Source organism: Marmota monax, unplaced genomic scaffold, assembly GCF_021218885.2.
Source record: "Marmota monax isolate L192 unplaced genomic scaffold, Marmota_monax_Labrador192_F-V1.1 WCK01_AAM20220418_F8-fsc00138, whole genome shotgun sequence".
Taxonomy (NCBI): domain Eukaryota; kingdom Metazoa; phylum Chordata; class Mammalia; order Rodentia; family Sciuridae; genus Marmota; species Marmota monax.
Window position 1 is genome coordinate 1,381,830 of NW_026692763.1, and position 23,391 is coordinate 1,405,220.

The 23,391-nt window shown below is 34.1% G+C and overlaps 1 protein-coding gene across 4 annotated transcripts in view; it reads left to right on the forward strand.

The window, feature by feature from the left end:
- Taok1 (TAO kinase 1) overlaps positions 1-23,391 on the forward strand; it is a 131,865-nt gene that overhangs the window by 54,097 nt on the left and 54,377 nt on the right. For all 4 annotated transcript variants that reach the window (XM_058580060.1, XM_058580061.1, XM_058580062.1 and 1 more), the window contains 5 exons: positions 8,647-8,718; positions 12,612-12,713; positions 15,403-15,448; positions 15,983-16,079; positions 17,693-17,806. In XM_058580060.1, coding sequence (XP_058436043.1) covers positions 8,647-8,718; positions 12,612-12,713; positions 15,403-15,448; positions 15,983-16,079; positions 17,693-17,806 — 431 coding nt within the window. The remainder of the gene's footprint in view (positions 1-8,646; positions 8,719-12,611; positions 12,714-15,402; positions 15,449-15,982; positions 16,080-17,692; positions 17,807-23,391) is intronic.

The window sequence follows — 23,391 nt, forward strand, 5'->3', positions numbered from 1 at the left end:
TTGTTGGACCTTTATTTACTGATATGTGGTGCTCAGAATCGAACCTGGTGCCTCACACATGCTAGGCAAGAGCTTTACCTCTGAGCCACAACCCCAACCCTGATAAAATATTTTGTTACACAGAAGTTTACATGTCTTCGTCTCCTTTTCAAATGAGTTCACCATATTATCTAGGTTTATTTCTGAACTCTTGATTCTGTTACATTTTTTTGTATGCCTACACTATTTTGATAGCCTAGAATATGCAAAATAGATGCACCACACTATTTTGATTATTGTGCCTTCGTAGTAAGTTTGATTTCAAGAAGTTTTTCTCTCCCAATTTTTTTATTCTTTATAAGGATTATTTTAGGGCCCATTAAAATTCAAATATTAAGTCTTCTAAGTCCATGAACACAGGATGATTTTCTAAATATCTGTTTAGATCTTTAATTTTTTACAGCTGTATTTCAAAGGGTTTGTTTTTGTTTTGTGGTGCTAGGAATTCAAACCAGGACTTTATACATGCTAGACAAGTACTCTACCAATGAACTATCTCTCCACTCCCTATTTTTGAGTTTTAAATGTGCAAATGTTTCACTTCCGTTAAATTTATTTCTAAATGGAATTACTTTCTAAATTTTCTCTTTGAATTTTTTATTGCTGCTGTATATAAACATAGCTGATTTATATATTAATCTTGTATCTGACAAGTTAGCTGAATTTATTTGCTTTGATAGCTTTCTTTTGAATTCTTTGGAATTTCTATATTTAGGAGCACATTGTCTGCAAATGGAGCTGTTTTACTTATTCCTTTGAAACTTGGATGGCTTTGATTTATTTTTCCTGTCTTAGTTGCTCAGATTTTAACAGCTGTACAATTGCCTTATTTTCCTTTACTTCTTTTACCCTCAAATTGACCAAAAAAAAAAAGGAATATAATGATGTTCATCACAGCATTATATTTAATAGCAAGAAAAAGAGAGAAAGAACCTAAATATCTAATCATATGAAATGATAAAGCAAATTATGATAAATCAAATATATAATGAAATCTAGAGAGCAACTAAATATTATACATAAATTAATATAAAAAATAAGAAATTCCACAAAATAAAACAAACAATGTGTTTGTTTTAGAAAACAAATGGTGAATGACAGCATATATATATAAACTTATGTGTAAAAGATATGTAGGGGCTGAGGGTGGCTCAGTCGCAGAGTGCTTCCCTGGCACATCTGAGACACTGAGTTTGATCGTCAGCACCCCACAAAAATAAATGAAATATAGGTATTATGTCCATCTACAACTAAAAAAATATTAATATATATATATGTATGTAGGATGTAGAGTGATTCTTTCATCAGGGAAGTCATTTGATTCTTGACTTTTCTTTCTAGGGAGGTTTTTGTTTTTGTACTGGGGATTAAACCCAGGGGTGTTTGACCACTAAGCTACATCTCTAGCCTGTCTTTTTATTTCTTATTTTTTATTTTGAGACAGGAACTCATTAACAGGACTTGATAAGGTAGGCCTTACTAAATGACTGAGAGTAACTTTGAACTTGGCAATTCTCCTGCCTCAGCCTCTGGAGCCACTGGAATTACAGGTGTATGTCATCATGCCCAGTCTCTTGGGAGGTTTTTGATTACAGATTCAATCTCTCCCTCCCTCCCTCCCTCTCCCTCTCTCCCCCCCTCCTTCTCCCTCTCCCCCCCCCCCTTTTAATAGACACAATACCTTTATTTTTTATTTTTTTTTAATGGTGCTGAGGATCAAACCCAGTGCCTCACACTGTTATTAGATCTATTGAGATATTTAAAAATTTTCTTGAGTTAGGTAATTTTGGGGTTTCTAGGAATTTATTTTTATGTGATTCATGGGCAATGGTGTTCTCATATAATCCTTTTTTGGCTTTTATGAATAAAATTGCTGTGAACATTCTTATCCCGGTCTCTTTGTAGACTTACAATTCCATTTTTCTGCATAAATACTGAGAATGGAATTGTTGGGTCATAGGGCAGATATAAGTTTAGTTTTGTAACAAATTTCCATACTTTTTCATCAAGACAGAAATTTTATACTCCTGGCAGCAGTGCACAAGAATTCTGTTTGCTTTATGTCCTCTCCAACCTTTGATGTTGACAGACATTTGAATTTCAGCCATTATGATGGATGTGTAGTACTCTTTTTTTAAGCATTTTTAAAATTTATTTTTTAGCTGTAGTTGGACACAACACCTTTATTTATTTATTTGTTTATCTATCTGTCTGTCTGTCTATCTTATCTATCTGTGGTGATGAGGATCAAACTCAGGGCTTCGCACGTGCTAGGCGAGCACTCTACCACTGAGCCAGGACCCCAGTCCAGGATGTGTAGTACTCTTTTATATGGTTTTTATTTTGTTATGAGAGGGTGTCTCACTTTGTTGCCCAGGCTGGTCTTGAACTCATGGGCTCAAGCCATCTTCCCCACTCAGCCTCTCAAATAACTGGGATGACAGACATACAACACTGTGCCCAGCTCAGTATGGTTTTAATATCTTTCCTTCTTGATTGGTTCTGTTGAGTGCCTTTTCATGGGTTTAATGGCTATTTACATATCTTTGGCAGTGTCTGTTAAAATATTTTGTCCTTTTAAAAAAAAAAGGCCCTATTTTTCTTTTTTGATTTGTAGGAGGAGTTCTTTTTATGTCCTAGCATTTGTCAGTACTCTTGTTTTCTGTTGGTTAGGGTCCCACTGTGTGTCCCAGACTGGTCTTGATCTTGTGGGCTCAAGTGATTCTGGCGCATCAGCCTCTTAGGTAGCTGGGATTACAGGCATGTATCTTCATGTCAGGATACTATATGTTTTTCAAATGTTTACTATATTCAGTTAGGAGTTATGCTTAGTATATACTAGGAGGACAAATATGGTTGATTAACTTCTTCAGAACTTGGGAATCCTTCCATAATATGTTGGGCTTTTGTTCTTTTTGTTCTGGTTTGTCTGTTCTGTCAGTAACCCAAAGGTAGTATGTTTCTTTTTTTTTAATATTTATTTTTTAATTGTAGTTGTCAATACCTTTATTTTATTTATTTTTATGTGGTGCTGAGGATCGAACCCTGGGCCTCACATGAACTAGGCAAGCACTCTACCACTGAGCCACAACCAAAGCCCCCCAAAGGTGATATATTTTTAAACCGTGTATCAGAAGATGGTTTAGGAGAGATTGGCATTTAAGCATAATAGGAGATCCTGAATTAGAAACAAAATTGCTTTAAAGGATATTACTAAGACAGTTGTTAAATTTTTTAAAAAATATTTTTTAGTTTTCAAGATTTTTTTTACAGTATTTATTTTTATGTGGTGTTGAGGGTTGAACCCAGGGCCTCCCGCATGCCAGGCAACAACTCCACCACTGAGCTACAATCCCAGCCCAATTTGTTGAAATTTTAATATGAACTATGTACGTTCAACTATATGTATGGATGATAGGATTATATCAGTGCTGAATTTCTTTACACACACACATACTCTCTTGTAGATGGACGCAATACCTATATTTATTTATTTTTATGTGGTGCTGAGGATCGAACCCAGTGCTTCACACATGCTAGGCAGGCACTGTACCACTAAGCTACAATCCCTGGCCAGTGCCACATTTCTTAATTTGATCATTGTACTGTGGTTATACAAGAGAATGTTCTTGTTCTCAGGATATATATGAAGAAGTGTTTTTGTCTAATATCACATGACTCTTCAATAATAAAATAGTAATATGTATGTTTAGATAGAAAGTTCTAGAGCAAATGTGGCAAAATGTTTGCTATGTATTTATTTATATAAGGGGCTGACAATAGCTCACAGGCAAGATCCAACCTGTGACCTGCTTTTGCTCAGCTCTCAAACTAAGAATGATTTATACATTAAAAAAAAAGAGGGGGACTGAGGGTGTAGCTTTGGTAGTCATGCACAAAGCAATGGGGTTTGATCTCAGGGACTGAAAAAAGAATATGCAAGAGAGATTGTTTATGGCCCACAGAGCCTATTGCTGTCTTTCCTTTTATTGAAAAAGTTTTCCAATTTCTTGGATTGAAATTTTTTGTGTGTGTGGTGATGGGGATTGCACATGCTAGGCAAATGTTCTTTTATTAAGCTATATTCCCAGTCCTAAGTTTTCCAATTACCAATATAGAGGAAGACATGACAAGGGGTTATTGTGCTATACTGACTTCACTCTGTTTTAACACTTATATCATAAAATATATGCTGACTTAAGAAGCCAAAATCTGAAGTTAAGGTTAAGACAATTCCAGAAACCCAGGGGCAACTGACCAAGAGCACATATTTTTCTCTTATTGTCTTGTTGTCTGGGAAATACACAACACATAGAAAAGGAAAGTTTGAATATAGCCTAGAACTGAATCTGTTTGCTGAAATTCCATTTCTAGGTATTCTGGGTATTCTGTGGTATCAGATAAAGCCATGTGTGAATGTGTATTCTTCTGTTTTTTCCTTTCTGCCTACCTCCAACCCATGACAGTATTAAATGCAGTGTCTTGTTCATAGAGGGAAGACCTTCTCTTTAGATAACTAAAAGTAGTCCTTATAGCATGTCCTTGAATTTTCATTAATTGGCAGTAGGGATCACATTAAATTAAAAAATACTGTAATTGAGGCAGCCAATATTGCTGTCTCATCAAGAAATCTAATCACAGACTGGCATCATAGTATTTGAAACCAAACCAGAGGATCAGATATCCAAGAGGATTATTATCTGTAGATTGCAAGGAAGATAAACGTTCTCTTTCAGTCTCCAATACTTTAAATAGAACCAACATGATGTCAGTAGATAGGCCATAGGATGTGGAAATTAAAGAGCCAAAGAGAACACCTACTTAGGAAGTAAGTAGTTTGTTAAGAAATGTGGCAGAGGGCTGGGGATGTGGCTCAAGCGGTAGCGCGCTTGCCTGGCACGAGTGCGGCCGAGGTTCGATCCTCAGCACCACATACAAACAAAGATGTTGTGTCCGCCAAAAACTAAAAAATAAATATTAAAAAAAAAAAAAGAAAGAAATGTGACAGACCACATATGTGATCCTAATAAGGTCATTTATTTACTTTGTAAAAGTTTTTTGTTTATTCATTTTTAAAAATGGGATATAGTATCTCCTAGTATAAGATTATACTAATCTGTACTTATTTATTGCAAATTATATGTTTTCCAACATTTACATACATTGTTTAGTGTTATTCACATTTGTGTTATGAGAATGATTATTGATAGTGATTTCGGATCATTCTTGTATAAATATATAAATAAATTCATTATAATTTCCCAAATGGATCTTCACAGGGAATTTTCTAGTTTGAGACAAAACAAATGATTATATGTATTTTCTTTTTTCCTACTCTACTTTTGTTATTCTTTTGCTCTCTACTACCTATAGTTTGTCTTTAGATCTTCAGCTAATTTTATCTTTACTCATTTTCTCTTGCAATGAGAGTAAGTGACATGTAGTATTGTATTTCTCTTTAATTACCCATAGTTCATTTGGTTCTGAGCTACATAGTATTTTATTATGTAAACAAATACTTTTATAAACTTTTCTATTACTTATTCTCTATTAGAAGACTCCATGTCTTTTCAGTTAATTAATATTATCTTACTGCAAATAAATGTGGAAATCATTTACCTCTTTCTGTATTCATGATGCTATTCTTGTCATGTATTACATATAAATATATTAATAAATTCATGATACAATGTTATACTTTTTGGTTTAAACAATTTTTTTTTATTGTTTTTTGTTTGTTACATCCCCAGTCCTTTTTTTTTTTTTTTTGGAACCGGGGATTGAACTCAGAGGTCCTCAACCACTGAGCCACATCTCCAGCCCTTTTTGTATTTGTTTTAGAGACAGGGTCTCACTGAGTTGCTTAGTGCCTTGCTGTTGCTGAGGCTGGCTCTGAACTGGCGATCCTTCTGCCTTAGCCTCTCAAGCCGCTGGGATTGTAGACATGTGCCACCTCGCCCCGCAACAGTTCTTTTATTTTTTATTTTGAGACAGAGTCTTGCTAAGTTGCCCAGATGGTCTCTAACTTATTATCCTCCTGCCTCAGCATCCTGAGTCACTGGAATTGCAATCATGTACCACTAGGCTTGGCTGCTATACATTTTTTGTAAGCAACTTTGAAGGCATAATTTATAGATGCTCTCCTTTTTTAAAAAGAACTTTTTAACTGGGTATAGTGGTACATGCCTGTAGGCTCAGCTGCTCAGGAGACTGATGCAGGAAGATCCATTGATTCTAGGAGTTTGAGGTCACCCAGAGTAACGTAGCAAGACCTGTCTCAAAAACAAACAAAAAAGGATATATATATATATATATATATATATATATATTTATACACACACACACATACATATATGTGTAGGAAGGATATATATACACATACATAACATATACACACACATACATATATTTGTAGGATTGAACCCAGGGATGCTTAACCAGTGAGACACATCCCCAGTTCTTTGTTTTAAAAAAAAATTATTTTTTATTTTATTTATTTATTTTTTTTGAGATGGGTCTCACTAAGTTGGTTAGGGCCTTCTTAAAATGCTGAGGCTGGCTGTGAATTTGTGAGTTGCTGGGATTATGGCATGGCACCACACCCTGCTCTTGAGGTATAATTTACAGGACACAAATCTACCAGTTTTAAGTGTATATTTCAGTGATTTTTTTTTTAAAAATAAATTTCAGTTTTGCAACCATCGCCATAATCGAATTTTAAAACACTTATGTCTGGGAATTTATTAAAGCCTGAATTGAAAATGTGTTTCTCCACATGTAATTTGAGGTGGTTTTGAGTATTTTACTAAACTCATTTAAAATATTTAGCAGTGAGCTGAGGCTGTAGCTCAGTGGTAGAGCACTTGCTCGCAGGTGTGAGGCCCTGAGTTCAATCCTCAGCACCACATAAAAATAAATGAATAAAAATAAAGATATTAAATAAAATGAAATATTTAGCAGTTATTCTTTTGTGTCTTCTTAATGTTATATATTATTTCATTCATACATAATGAGTTTGCCCTTTTGCTAAAGAGTCAATTATAATGCTTCTGTTATGCTTTTTTATTTGTTCAGAATTTCTGCAACATTGTTAAATCATCATTATGATAGCATTTTAGGACTCTTGATCCTGATTAGCAATTGGTTTCAATAGATATGATTTATTATGTTTGAGGAATTTACTACATTTAGAATTAGGCTTTTCCTGTGCTTCCAGCATTTATTAAAAGTTTACATGTGTTTTCCTCTTTGATTTTTTAAAAAATTGTGGAAAATTATTAAATATTTTTGTAGCATCATATCTTTTGCATTTCTGTGATTGTATATGTTATCCAAATGAAAAGTTCTTTTCACCAGGCTCAGGAGACTGAGGCAGGAGGATTGAGAGTGCAAAGCCAGCCTCAGCAACAGTGAAGTGCTAAGCAACTCAGTGAGACCTTGTCTCTAATGAAATACAAAATAGGGCTGGGGATGTGGTTCAGTGGTTGAGTTTCCCTGAGTTCTACCCCCACACCCTCCTCCCCACCATGCCAGGGAAAAAAAAGAAGTTCTTTTCATGCCCCGTAAAATTGGTTTTGTAAAATTTACAAATGAAATTGCTACTTAACTTTCCATTTCGTGCTGTTCATAAGGTTTTAGTGCCTTATAGGCATTATAGGGTATACTACCTTTGTAAAATTAATGGGATAGCTTTTCTTTTCTTCCCCTTCACCTGAAAAGTTCCCCTGGTAACACTTTTTTCCATTAAAGACTGTTTTAAAGGTAATTGATTCATTTTGTCGTCTTTTTAATCTTTCACCATTGTTTTACTTGTGTTTTATTCTTTGGACCAGTATTAATAATGTATTCTTGCCTAGAAAGTTGTCCATTTCATACCTAGAAATACTAGTCTTGTTTTGTCTCTTTATTTATAATATTACTCTGTTTACCTTTTCCTCTCAACTAGGTTATAGGTTGTTTATTTTTCTTTCCAAAATACTAGCACCTGGATAATTTTATGAGTTTTGATGTTATTATTTGTTGTTATTTTTCAAATGTTGTTTAAAAGGAAGGGTTTTAGTTCATTTTATTGTGTATATTTGAGGTTTATAAACTTATCAGATACTTGGAAACAGTGAAGTGGACTGAAATGAAGTAGGTTAACATGTCTGTCATCTTACCTTTTTTAAAAATATATATATTTATTTTAGTTGTAAATGGATTTTTATTTTATTTTTATGTGGTGCTAAGACTTGAACCCAAGGCCTCACACATGCTAAGCAAGTGCTCTACCACTGAGCCACAATCCCAGCCCCATTTCACTTACTTTTTGTGTGTGACAAAGCAGCTATAACCTACTTATTTAACAGAAGTCCACAATATAATACAATTTTATTAATATTAATTTTCATATTACAATTAGGTTTTTAGACTTGTTGCATATCTTAAATATTTTCTATTTTCCATTCTTTGACTTAACATCTCCTTATTTCTTCTCCCACTTAAAGGAGTTTTGATGTCCTTTTTGACATAGTTGGTTATAAATGCTTTTATTCTCAAAGAAATGTTTGCTCAGATTAAATTTATTGATTTTTTTACAATGATCCTTTTAAAATTCTTTTTTTGAAGGCACGGGATGTGCGTACCAATGAAGTGGTGGCCATCAAGAAAATGTCTTATAGTGGAAAGCAGTCTACAGAGGTAGGTTAAATATGTACATTTTTATTTATATGTTAGGGAATGAAATACTATTTTTAATTGGAGACAAAAGGTTGGAACTCTTTTAGGAATTTTAATGTATAATATATACAAAAGTGTACAAGCTGGGCGTGGTAGTGCATACCTGTAATCCCAACAGCTCTGGAGGCTGAGGCAGGAGGTTCGAGAGTTCAATGATAGCCTCAGCAAAAAAAAGCAAGGCGCCTAAACAACTCAATGAGACCCTGTCTCTAATTAAAATATAAAATAGGGCTGGGAATGGGCTCAGTGGTCAAGTGCCCCAGTACTGCCCCCCCCCAAAAAAAAACAATAACAACAATAAAATAAATATGTGCAAATCTTACATTTTACCTGAATGAATTTTTCTTATTTAAGTATTAATGTCTGGCCAGAACAAAATTTTAATGGCAGCCCCAAAGCCCTCCCAACTTGTGTCCTCTGTTTTTAGGTTACTACTATTCTGATTCTTTTTTATTCTAAATTTGTTTACAAAATATAATCTCTCTCTCTCTCTCTCTCTCTCTCTCTCTCTCGGTTCTGGGAATTCAACCCTGGGCTTCATACATGCTAGGCAAATTCTATACCTCAGAACTGTATCACCAGCTCATAATCTACTTTTTCATGAATTTATTTTTTTAGTTGTTGTTGGACCTTATTTCTGTTCATTTATTTATATGTGGTGCTGAGTATTGAACCTATTGACTTGCACATGTGAGGCAAGTGCTATACCACTGAGCTATAACCCCAGCTCCTCATAATCTACTTTTTAAATCTAAAATTCTGAGAGTGTTTAATTTAAAAAAATTTTAAAGATTTTAATTATGATGAAATACGCATAACAAAACTTGCCATCTTAAACATTTATAAATGTACAGTTCAGTAGCATTAAATATATTCATATTATTTTGCCACCATTATTACTATACTTCTCCAAAACTTTTTCATTTTCCCAAACTGAAACTCTGTATTTATTAAAGAATAATTCTCCATTCCCCAGCCCCTACCAACTACCATTCTATTTTTCCTTTCTCTTATGAATTTGAGTACTGTAGGTATTCTGTATTGGGAGTCGCCCCAGCTCCAAAGACTATTCTCCCCATCCCCCAGAAGAGCCGTACAATGGTGAACCCTGCTGGTTCACATGATCCTTACCCACCAATCAGATTAGCCCTGCTGGCTCACATGATCCTTACCTACCAGTCAGAAAGCACCCCATGCCAACTGTTAAAACCATTCTGTTATAACTGTCAAACCACCCCTGGCTCTATAAATATGCAGAGCTGTTCCTCAATAAACGGGCATTTTCTCCGACGATGAGCCTTGTTTGTTCTTTAATTCTGTACATGGAATCATTTAGTATTTGTTCTTTTGTGACTAACTTATGTCATGTAGCATGCATCATGCCCTTTTTAAGACTGAAAAATACTCCATTGTATGTGTATCTCATATCAATATGTTAGCCTTTCTATCTGTACACACACTCACACCTCACATTTATATTCGTATCATCTATAAATGGATACTTGGGTTGCTTCCAGCCCTTGGCTATTATGAATAATGTTGCTATGAATGTAAAATATTTCTTTTGCATCCTTACTTTTAGTTATTTCGGGTATATGCCCAGAAGTAGAATTGCTGGATCTGTTCTAAAGATTTTGGTTTTATACTTTTTGGAATCTAATTTATGGTGAATCATGTTTTTGTGATGATCATAATTTGTGGGTATGATAATATTGTTAGGAGTATATCATGGTTCATCATTTTGATCTCTTAAAAACTCCTAATATTTCTTGCAGGTTTAATTTTATTCATTATTGTATAAAATAACTTTAGGACTAGCTATCATGGGCTGTTGATTATACTTAAGTCTAATAATTGATTAGTCATACCTAGAACAAAAAAGTTCATTTATAGCATCATCTATAACATATAATATTAGTTTCTTTTATGAAAGTTTTTTCATTAGAGGAATATAATTTATTTATAAGACTCTGTCTCCCAGAGTATTCAAATTTAAAATTTAAAGTTCATAAAATAGGTTTTCTGAATTTAGTATTTTATAATATATTGTAGTACGCTGTAAACTATATCAATCATATAATTTATTTTAAATTTTTATTTTGACATTTCATCTAAACAGCATAAATCATGTTTCAATGTTTTATTGTATAAAACATTGAAAATATTTTGTGTATTTGGTTGTGTGCTTGTGAAATAACATCAGAGATATGATATTAAATCTAGTATAAAACATTTCTTAAAGTTTCCTATTATACTATTCCCTGCCCTTAATTATATAGTCCTAATCAGCAGTAAAGCTTCAAAAAAACCAAAACAAGAACAAAAAACAGATTCCTAGTTCCCATTTCTTACCTACTAGACCTCTAGAATTTCTGCATATGGATCCAAGGCCTTATTTCTTTTGTTTGTTTTTTGCAATTCTGGGAGTTGAACCTAGGAACCTTATGTATTTTAGGCAAGCATTCTACCACTGAGGTGTATTCCTAGCTATTTAAGACAGTTTCACTAAGTTGCCGGGGCTGGTCTCCAATTTGTGATTCTCCCGAATTAGCCTCCTGAATTGTTATTTTTTTATTTTATTTTTTTTCAGTTTTCTGTGGACACAACATCTTTATTTTATTTTTATGTGGTGCTGAGGATCGAACCCAGCACCCTGTGCATGCCAGGCGAGCACGTTACTGCTTGAGCCATATCCCCAGCCCCATCTTGAATTGTTTTGATTAAAAGTATGTGTCACATGGGGCTGGGGCTAGGGCCCTGGGGCTCAGTGGTAGTGTACTTGCCTGGCACATATAAAGTCAAGAGTTTACCTGTATTTCCTGGTAGATATTAGTGAGGAAGGCTCTTCGCAAAATGTGTAGGAAAAGGTTTTCATACCGTTGCTTTTCTGTGAACTTGCCTATACAATAACTAATTCCATTAGCATTTTAGAATATGCGTTTAGGAACTTAAATTTCAGAGAAATTATTTCATTTGAATTAAGAACGAAAAGAAGATTAACCCTAACATTTAGAAGAAATAAGTCAGAAAACACAATAGATGAACTTTATGGTATGTAAATTTAAAAAGTGGGTGCTGGGGAGGGTCTGAGGCTGTAGCTCAGTGGTAAAGCACTTGCCTCACATGCGTGAGGCACTGAGTTCGATCCTCAGCACCCCATAAAAATAAATAAAGAGGGCTGGGGATGTGGCTCAAGCGGTAGCGCGCTCGCCTGCCATGCGCTCGCCTGCCATGCGTGCGGCCCGGGTTCGATCCTCAGCACCACATACAAACAAAGATGTTGTGCCTGCCGAAAACTAAAAATAAATAAATAAATAAATATTTAAAAATAAATAAATAAATAAATAAAGATACTGTATTCATCTACAACTAAAAAATATTCATAAAAAATATTTTTAAAAAGTGGGGGATGCTGGGGATGTGGCTTAGTGGTAGAGTGCTTTCCTAGCATGTGCAAGGCCCTGGGTTCTAACCTCAGCAGCACATAAAAATAAATAAAATAAAGGTATTGTGTCCAACTACAACTGAAAAATAAAATTAAAAAGCGGTCATTGGGTAATTGATGTGGTAGTAATTCTACAGTGGTATGTGCATAATACTGATTTTTCTTTTGGGAAAAAAAATTACTAAATGTGTTACATAATTATCATCACATGCTTGATAGTGTGTGAACTACCACAAATGAAATAATTTTGTAAATTATGCAATTACATTGTAAACTATCATATAATTTATTTTAAATTTTTATTTTGACATTTCATCTAAACAGCATAAATCAAGCTTTTTTTCCTATAGCTTTCTTAGGAAAACAAACTGTTCATATCTTTTCCCTTATTTCTTTTTTCTCCCCACAGAAATGGCAAGATATTATTAAAGAAGTCAAATTTCTACAAAGAATAAAACATCCCAACAGTATAGAATACAAAGGTTGCTATTTACGTGAACACACAGCATGGGTTGGTATCTGTCCTCCTTGTTGTAATTTTCATTGGTTTTGGTTTAGAATGAATTAATTCTGAATGTCTTGAACTGACTGTGAAAAGGTATGAACAAACACTTGAAGTGTTAGCAAAAGCAGCATTTTCTAGAACTCATAGACAATAAGAGATAATAGAACTTTTGCAAGTTTACTGCAGATTTTCTCCAGAATTCAGATGACTTCTATATATATGGTAAAGTTTCCTCTGATACTTTCAATGATACCATGTAAACATTGTGAAAACAGTCCTGTTAATTTAAAAATAAAAGTAATGTATCCTAGCATGGCGTGGTGGCGCATGCCTGTAATCCTAATAGCTCCAGAGGCTGAGGTAGGAGAATTGCAAGTTCAAAGCCAGCCTCAGCAAAAGCAAGGTGCTTAGCAACTCAGTGAGACCCTGTCTCTAAATAAAATAAAAAATAGGGCTGGGGATGTGACTCAGTGGTTTAGTGCCTCTGAGTTCAATCCCTGGTGCCCCCCAAAAAAGTTAATGTATCCTTTTTAACATAAATGTATTATAATTTTGGTGAAGTTCTGTGTGTTATGGTGAAATTTGAACTGATCATGATTCTTTGGCTGAATAATACTAAAAGTATAGAATTGAAACATTTTGTTACAAGGAGTTTAATTTTGCCCTGTTACCATTGAGGTGGGATGATAATAATTCTATAGTGGTATAGGTATAATAAGTGAATCCTTTTTTTTTTTTAGCTGTAGATGAACATACAAATATCTTTGTTTATTGATTTTTTTTTTTAAATGTGGTGCTGAGGCTCAAACCCAGTGCCTCACACATGCGAGGCAAGCGTTCTACACTGAGCTACAGCCCTAGCCCCTAATAACTGAATTTTTAAAGAGAGATTAAATTTATTTTAAATAAGAATTACCCCTCATTTTGAATAAGTAATAAGCTACAACTGAATATCATTTTAATATACTTAGATTTGTAATGTTTTGTACTTATTTGTTGGTACAGGAAGTGAGGATTGAACCTAGAGGCACTTAACCACTGAGCCACATCCCCACTTCTTTTTATTTTTTGAGATAGGGCGTCAACTAAGTTGCTTAGGGCCTTGCTGAGTTGCTGAGGTTGGCCTCGAACTTGTGATCCTTCTGCCTCAGCTTCCCATGTCATTGGGATTATAGATGTGCACCATCACGCCCAACTTACATTTTTATTCAATTTGATTTTGGTGGTGGTGACTCCTAAAACTGAGTCCATGGTTAAAGAAAAAGCAGTAACATTGGGCAGACTGACTCTATGTCTTTCAAATTTCTCCATCTATAAAACAAGGAGGTAGTAGGACCTAACTAAAAGGATTTTGTGAGGATTAAAATGGTTAATATATTTAAAATACTTGGCACAGAGTGGTTCTCTGTGTTTTTTTTTTTTTTTTAAGAGAGAGAGAGAATTTTTTAGTTCTCGGCGGACACAACATCTTTGTTCGTAGTGCTGAGGATCGAACCCGGGCCGCACTCATGCCAGGCGAGCGCGCTACTGCTTGAGCCACATCCCCAGCCCCTGTGTTTGGTTTTAAAAAATAAAATAATTTAGAATTGGGCTTGGTGGTGCATGCATGTAGTCCCAGCTGCTCTGGAGACTGAGGTGGGAGGATTGCTGAGCCCAGGAGTTCCAAGACCAATCTGGGCAACATAGTAAGACCCAACTCAAAAAAACAAAGAGACAAACTAAGTTGTCACCTAAGCTTTGTACATATATTTCCAGAGAACAGAGTTTCCTTTCTTCTTTTTTTTTTTAAGTTGGACACAATACCTTTATTTTATTTACTTATTTTTATGTGGTGCTGAGTATCGAACCCAGTGCCTTACACGTGCTAGGCGAGTGCTCTATCACTGACCCACATCCCCAACAGAGTTTTCTACCTCCTACCAATAATCAGTTTTGTTTTTGTAGTCTAATAGTAACAGAAGATCTATATTACTTTTTAATTTTAATTAGTAATTGCATATGAAATACACAGCTTATAGAAGGGATTACACGTTGACATTATTAAAAGACAACTATCTCCTCATTAGCTTAATTTAATATGCATTTAACTAACTGATAAATGTGTAACAATTTTTTAATTTCTATCCACTTTTATTTATTTAAGTCTACATAGACTATTTTATTTTATTTTTACCTTTATTTTGTTTATTTATTTTTATGTGGTGCAGAGGATTGAACCCAGGCCCTCGCACATGCTAGACGAGCAATCTACCGCTAAGCCACAATCCCAGCCCTTATTTTTTTAAATTCTTTTATTTTTTAAATACATAACAGCGAATGCATCACAATTCTTTTTTTATTAATATTGATTTTTTAGTTGTAGGTGGACACAATGTCTCTATTTTATTTTTATGTGGTGCTGAGGATTGAACCCAGTGCCTCACATGTGCTAGGTGAGCGCTCTACCACTGAGCTACAACCCCAGTCCCCATCACAATTCTTATTACACATATAGAACACAATTTTTCATATCTCTGTTTGTATATAAAGTATGTTCACACCAATTCATGTCTTCTTACATGTACTTTTTTAAGGTAAACAATACCTAGTTTGTTCTACTTCAAAGTATCTTTTGGACCTCTGGGCAAATTAATTTTATCTCCACTGGAATAATTCTATATATTTTAATGTTTTTGTAATTTTTCTTCCTGTGTAGCTTGTGATGGAATATTGTTTAGGATCTGCTTCAGATTTATTAGAAGGTAGGTTTCCTTTGATTATTTTTTTAAAAAGCATTAACAGTTAAAATGATAGTTCAGTTAGAGATTATTTAAATAATGTTAATACAAAATAAACAATAATTTCTAGAAAGAGTAAAATTCTTAATTCTCTCCAGGTTCTCAGTATGTTATATTATCCATATAAATACTACATAGTGTATAAAATAAACAAGTTTTCACTTGTGACTTTGCAAGCATTTTTCTGGATTCTTTGTCATTCAGCTTCCATTCAAAACAAAGATAAGTGAGAATAAATGGAAAACTTCTTTTTTACTTTTGTTTTTTATAATAACAAATAATTTTTTAATATTTTTGACTATGAGGGATATTGGCTGAGAATTATACTTCAATAGCTAGCACAACTGTATACCAGTTATAAAGTTAATAGACTGTTTTAGCATCATAAGACTTCTCTTATTAAATGTCAGACTACCCATATATCAGATATATAAGTTTATTTTTTTAAACAAAAACTTCTGTGTAGTAATTATTTTCAAATGCATTCTTAATTTTAAGTTCACAAAAAGCCATTACAAGAAATGGAAATAGCAGCAATTACACATGGTGCTCTCCAGGGATTAGCCTACTTACATTCTCATACAATGATCCATAGGTAAGTGCTTTGAAAATTATCACAGTGACAAGCAATTGTCTTATTGGATTTATCAGCCATATAGTTTGGTAACCCTGACATGTTTGTTGGTTATAGCCAAATAGAATTGTATAAACTCATTTGTTGATTGTCCATGAATTAAAAATAACAGTACTACATTTGATCTCTCTGTTGAGGATAATTTTTATCTCTGTCTCCTGTACTACTGGGACTTCTAAAGTATATGCACTTAGTAGACTTATAGTAGAAATTTAATTATAGAATCATTTAATTTGCAAATGGAAAAGATATTAGGGATCAGATAGTCTTTTTCTTTTTACAGATGAAAAAAGCCAATGCCCCAGTTTTTGACTATAATTTCCCAAAGTTTGCAAAAGCCAAATATATTAGAGATAGAACTTGGCAAATCTTTTGTCTTCTTAGTAACTGATACTGCTATATTTTTCCTGTTGATTTCATGACATGGACAAAGACTGCTTTTGAGCATTAGTCCGTGATAATAGATAGTAATTTTGAAATTAAACCACTTTATAATGCATTTTTGGCACTGTTATTGGTTTTGACTGTATTAGGTAAAAAATAGTATTTTTAATTATTTGTTTGAATCAGGTAGTACATATTAGACTAGGTAATAGGGTCACTGTGAATTAAAAGATTATTATGTTTTTAGTAGAGAATAGTAAAGTTCAAAGGAAATGCACTTATTAGAACATGATTAACAAGAGTTAGAATTAGAACCTAAGATTTTTTATCGACTTAAAAGTAGTTCTCTGTGTACAAGATCTCAGTTTCAGTTCCTTAGCACAAAGGAAAAAAGTACACTCCTCACTTAAAAAAAAAAAAAAAGTGAAAATAGATTTTTTTGCTATTATATGCACTGTGACAAGAGGAAGGAGAATAAATCCACTTAGTATTATATGTATTATAATACTTCAGGAATGAATAAGTGCTTGGAAATTTAGTTTCTCTTTTTCAATTGTTGAAAGGTTAAGTGTATGTTCCCATGCCCATTGGAATGCAGTCCCATCATTTAATTATCCATAATTTTCTTAATTTGGATGGATAGTATGTTTGCTGTTTCAGAAGGATAAATTTGAAAGTAAATTTGGGATCATTAATAATACATTATCCATATGTTTCAATATTTATTTCACTTTGAGTTAGGAGAACTATATTGAAATTTGAAAAAGATATGAATAAACCTTCTTAAAAAAAGAGGAACAAGTTTGGAGAATAAAGTTTTTTTGTTCTTTTTTCCCTTTTTTCCTTTTTTTAAGCATAAGCAGGATACTCAGAAATCTTACACATTGTGAAGGGGTTATTAGCCAATTAAATTCTGTTTTGAAAACCATTGTTTGTTTTTAATAAATAGACTCTATGTTGCAGTTACCTGTCTGTCATTTTTAAACTGCTTTTTATCTTCTCTTTTAGAAAAGTTACTATATTTTGAATTTTATGTTTTTTGTTATCTAATCTTGTTATCACAATTGTGAGTTATCCCAGCACTTATTTTTATTTCATTTTCTCCATTTTAAAAATTCTTAATTGATTTCATTTTAAACACAATGTAATGAAAAAAAGACGAATTAATTTTCTGTGTTCCTTAATCTCAGAGATATCAAAGCAGGAAATATCCTTCTGACAGAACCAGGCCAGGTGAAGCTTGCTGATTTTGGATCTGCTTCCATGGCATCCCCTGCCAATTCTTTTGTTGGAACACCATATTGGTAAGAATGTTTCTATCTGTATTGATTCTCATAGATATCATTTTGGACATTTTTACTTTGAGTATTATACTTAATTTTAGAGTGCTGCCCTTTTTATGTTTTTGTTTGTTTTTTCATCTATGCCACATTTGCTTTCCTATTACTATCTTTATCAAATATTGGGTGTGGGAGTGAAAAAAGTGAATAAAATTCAAGTGGAGTAGGAGGTGGATATGCTAAATGGTAAATTGTATGCTTTCTTTAAATTTAAGACATAGTATTTAAAGTCTGGTAACTGCTGGGTGCAATGACTCACATCTGTAATTCCAGCCCCTTGGGAGGCTGAGGCAGGAGGATCACAAGTTCAAAGCCGGCTTCAGCAACTTAATAAGACTTTGTCTCAAAAATAAAATACAAAAAAGGCCTGGGGATGTGGCTAAGTGTTTAAACAATCCAGGGTTTATTCCCCGGTAACAACAATAACAACAACATCAAAGACTGGCAGCTGATTTGGAATTTTGACTCAGATTTGTTTTGTTTTTACTCATTAGCATGGAGGATTTCAGATATATATGTAAAAGTGGACAAAAGTATGATGATGTTCTTTTTATTTTTTTTTAGTTGTAGATGTACACAAACTTTTATTTTGTTTATTTATTTTTATGTGATACTGAGGATTGAACCCAGTGCCTCACACTTATTAGACAAGTGCTCTACCACTGAGCCACAATCCCAGACCCTGATTTTCTTTTTTAATATAACAATTACCAAACAAACATTACCAATTCTGCTTTGTGTACTCCCATTTCTTCCCATCCCAGTTATTTTTCAGGAAATCCTAGACATCACCTAATTTCTTCTGTAAATAATGCAGAATGTATCTGTCAGCAAAAGTTTGAAGGGAGGAACTGTGGTTATAGCACAGTGGTTGAGCGCTTGCCTCCCATGTGTGAGGCACTGTGTTCCATCTTCAGTACCACATTTAAAAAATAAATAAATAAAAATATTGTGTCCATCTACAACTAAAAAAATAGTTAAAAAAAAGTTTGAAGGGAATAATTTTCAGATCTTTAACTTCCATATGTATCCTTTTTATATTCATTGCATCTTCTTTCTTGCCTGCCTTTTAAATCATCCGTTTCCTACTTTATAATGGAAAAACTTCTTACCTATTTTGAATATTATAATGATGCATTGCTCTGGGATGTAAAAGCCTCAGAGGCATACTGGAAAGACATTTTGAGAATGTTGGGCGTCTATGAGAAATAATGAAGAGTCAGGACATACACTAATGGCAAAGCCCTCACTCTTTCTAGTTGTCTTTTTTCTTTTCTTTTACTTGACATTTTCTTTCTTTCCAATAACTTATTTCCCCTCTGTCCCTCCTTTCCTTCCTTCCTTTCTAGTATGGAATTTGGGACCTGAGATGATGATTATGAGAATACATAAAAATTTTTTTAAAAATTAATATATGCCTTATACGTACTAGGCAAGTGCTCTGCCACTGAGCTACAGCCCCAGTTCACATTAAAATGTTTAAATTGCATCAAAAAATGAAGTTGGACCTCTTTATGACAGAAAGTGATTCTGATTTGTCTAATTGATATGATCTTCAGGTTAGCTTTGCTAATTAGGTTTTATGGCAATTTTGTGTGTGTGTTCTGGGATTAGAACCCAGGGGTATTCTGAGTCCCAACTCTTTTTTGTTCTTTATTTTGAGTTAGGGTCTTGCTAAGTTGCCCAGGCTGGCCTTGAATTTGCAATCTTCTTTCCTCAGACTGCTGAACAGCGTGGATTACAGGCACGTGCCACCACTCCCAGCTGTATATGACAGTGTTTTTAATGAATTAACTAAACCAATTCTGCAACTCCAAGTTTTAAGTATCTTTAAAGCTCACCTATAATATACAATATTTGTATACAATGAAATTCATAAAATGTAAATATCAACCCCAAAATGTACAATGGGATGAAAAAATTTTTTTTTAAATTCTAGGAGGCAAATACATTAAAAATTTTGAAAACCACTGCTTGTATAGGATGTTAGTCTATACTATATAGAATCCTCATCCTCTGTTATTGAGTTTTCTGAGCCAATAATACTTCTTAACAATTCCCCATTTTATAAATTGGTGATGAATATTTGATGATAAAGAGGGTCTGAAATGTCCTTCAATAAAAAAATATAAAAATTACTCTTGAAATTTGATTGATTTAGAAATTTCCTAAACTTAATTAAATATTTTAAAGAAAACTCATTAAACACCCAGTTATTGATAATGGAAAGTTTACTTTATTAACATACTTGTTAATTTTTATATAGTGTATTTGGAATATAAGAACGTGGTGTTTATACTGTTAGACACACATACACACATACTGGGGATGGCAGTCCATCTTACTGAAGTAGTTAGTAACTCTTTTAGGTGTTCATCTGTGCTTAACACCAAATACAAATGAAGTGTTAAGTATATTAGACTTAGCCATGTGTGGTAGTAGATGTCTATAATCCCAGTGACTCAGGAGGCTGAGGCAGGAGGATCACAAATTCAAGGCCAGCTACAACTTAGTGAGACCCTAAGCAACTTTACAAGACCCTATCTAAAAAACAAAAAGGCTGGGGAGTTAGAGTGTACCTGGGTTCAATCCATAGTACCGCATATGTAGACACACAAAAGAATATTAGATTCTAGTTGTAGACTTGAATTGGTTTTCATTTTAAAACTTAAAAACACATAAGGGAGAGGTTCTCAAAATGGCGGAATGGAGGAAGTTTTTTCGTGGCTGATCCATGGAGTAAAACCAAGAAAGCATGCAGATAGACTCTCAGCCAGGTGGGTTAACAGAAAGAAGAGGGGGACTTTACTGATATTTAAACTGGATATTCAAAGCAGATCGGGGACTCAGGAGGTTGGATATAATAAAATAAGGAAGAAATCTCCAGCAGCACAGCCTCAGCAGGGCTGGAAGTACCAGCCAGATCGGTTCTTCGGTGAGCATAGCAGAAAGATAAGGGAATTAAAGAAACCTGCATTTTTGGGAGGCCTGAAGCTGTCTGAAGCTGGGTATGGAGTGTTTAAAGATCAAGGACATTGCCTAGCAAACCTGAAAGATGCACTGCACAATATCTGTATGTGGGGATAGAAGCTGCCATCTCTCCAGGAGGTATACGGAGGACTAAGGAAGGAACCATTTTGCAGCTGAGGGGACCAATTCCTGGCAAACCTGAATTTGTCATGAAATACAGGCCCAGTAAATACACACTGCAAGACATAGAGTATCCTTAAGTGACCAGGAGAAAATCAAACATGGAGAGAGGTTTACACGGGACAATTGGTCACGGAAACCCACTTGGCTCAACCTGTCCTCTTCCAGTCTTACTGCTTGCAGGACCAGCTAGGAGAGATGCATCTGACTGGGAACTCAGAAAGGCAGGGACAGGAGAGATTGTTTAGAGACTGAACCTTAAATGTGGAGTCCACAGATGACATAGGGGATTAAGAATTGGCTCCCCCACGACACAAGTGGAACCCTGAGAGCCCTGAGGTATAGTCTCCCAGTGTGTACCAGCAAGTACTGGGCACTGGAGGTGCACTGATTAAAATCTCCAGACCAATTGGTATTTGGGGAAGAGCCTGAAGCCAATCTAAGCGTAAACCCTGCCTCCAGGAATTCCACCTATGAGATTATCTTTTTCACTCCAGCAAGCTAGAGGGTGAAGAATCATGCTCCAGACAACCCCACCTAAAACTGATGAGAAGAGAAACTGAGAATTTTTTGAACTCCAAAGGAAAGAATTCTTTTTTCATCAAGATCTTTTTTTTTCTTTTATTTATCTCTGTTAATTGTGACCTTAATGGTACATGGACATTCATACATTCATATTTGTTTTTTCCTCTCATTTTTGGCATTTTTGAAGCCAGAAATGAATGGGTGTTTGATTATGATTAGCATATTTTAGTTTTATATTTTATTTTTAATTTTTACTTTATGTATATATATTTTTTTCTCCTACCTATTTCCCTTGATTCTCTTTTCTTCTGCTAACAGCCAATCTGTATTGCTCTCTTTTTTTACTCTTTACTACTTCTCTCCTCCTTCCTCATAATTATTATATCCTGTATTACTTCTGTTCTCTCTCTATCCACCATTTGGAATTTTAAACCCTTTTGCAAACTTGCTGTTTTTGTAGGCAGTAACTGATCATATCATTTCTGTTTGTTGTGATAATTGACATTGTAGACATCATTGTAGGAACTATTTGATTTAATGCTGCATATATTTTTGGGGTGGTTGTTGTTATTTGTTTCCCCTTAAATAGTGAAATACTGGAAACCTTCAGGGACACTAGGGTCCACTGCCTCAGATCCATACTGTTAAATGAGAAAATACACAAACAACATGAAAAACAAGAGAACAAATTGCCCCAAACAAATCAAGGTACTCCAATAACAGAATCCATCAACACCACAGTGTAAGAAATGTCAGAGAAGGAGTTTAGAATGTACATGGTTAAACTGATCTGCAAAGTAAAGGACAATATAAGAAATAAAACCAAGGGGCTGGAGCTTGGTGGTAAAGCGCTTTCCTAGCATGTGTGAGGCACTGGGTTCGATTCTTATCACCACATATAAATAAATTAATAAAATAAAGGTCCATCAACATCTAAAAAAAATAAAAAAGGAAATGAAATCCGATAGAAAAATGCATGAAGTAGAAGATCACTTCAATGAAGAGTCAGAGATTCTGGAAAAATAGAAAACGTAGAAATTCTCAAAAATGAAGGAAACAATAAACCAAAGGAAAAATTCCATAGAAAGCATCACCAATAGTCTAGACCACTTGTAAGACAGAACCTCAGGTAATGAAGACAAAGTATATAATCTTGAAAATAGAGTTGACCGTGGAGAGAAAATGACAAACCCAAGGAATGCACAGCCTTTTCAATGAAATAATATAAGAAAATCCCCAAGCCTAAAGAATGAAATGGAAAGTCAGATACAGAAGACTTACAGGACCCTCAATGTATGATTACAACAGACCCTCACCAAGACACATTATAATGAATATGCCTAACATACAGGATAAGGATAGAATTTTTAATTATATAGGGAGATTATATATAGGGAGATTATATATAGGAGATTATATATAGGGAGAAACCAATTTGGATCTCAGCTAATTTCTCAGCCCAGACCATCAAAGCTAGGAGATCCTGGAATAACATATACCCAGCTCTGAAAGACAATGGCTGCCAACCAAGAATCCTATATCTAGTAAAATTAAGTTTCAGATTTGAAGATGAAATAAAAACCTTTCATGATAAACAGAAGTTAAATAATTTGCAAATAGAAATTCTGTACTACAGAACATTCTCAACAAAATATTCCATGAAGATGAAATGAAAAAAAAAAAGTGAAAACCAGCAAAAGGAGGAATTACACTAAAGGAATACTTAATGATAGGATGAACTAATTCAAAGTAAAAACTAGAAATAAACCCAAATGACTAGGAATACAAATCATATCTCAGTATGAACATTAATGGCTTAAACTCATCAATCGAAAGACTCAGACTGGCAAATGGGATTAAGAAACAAGACCCTC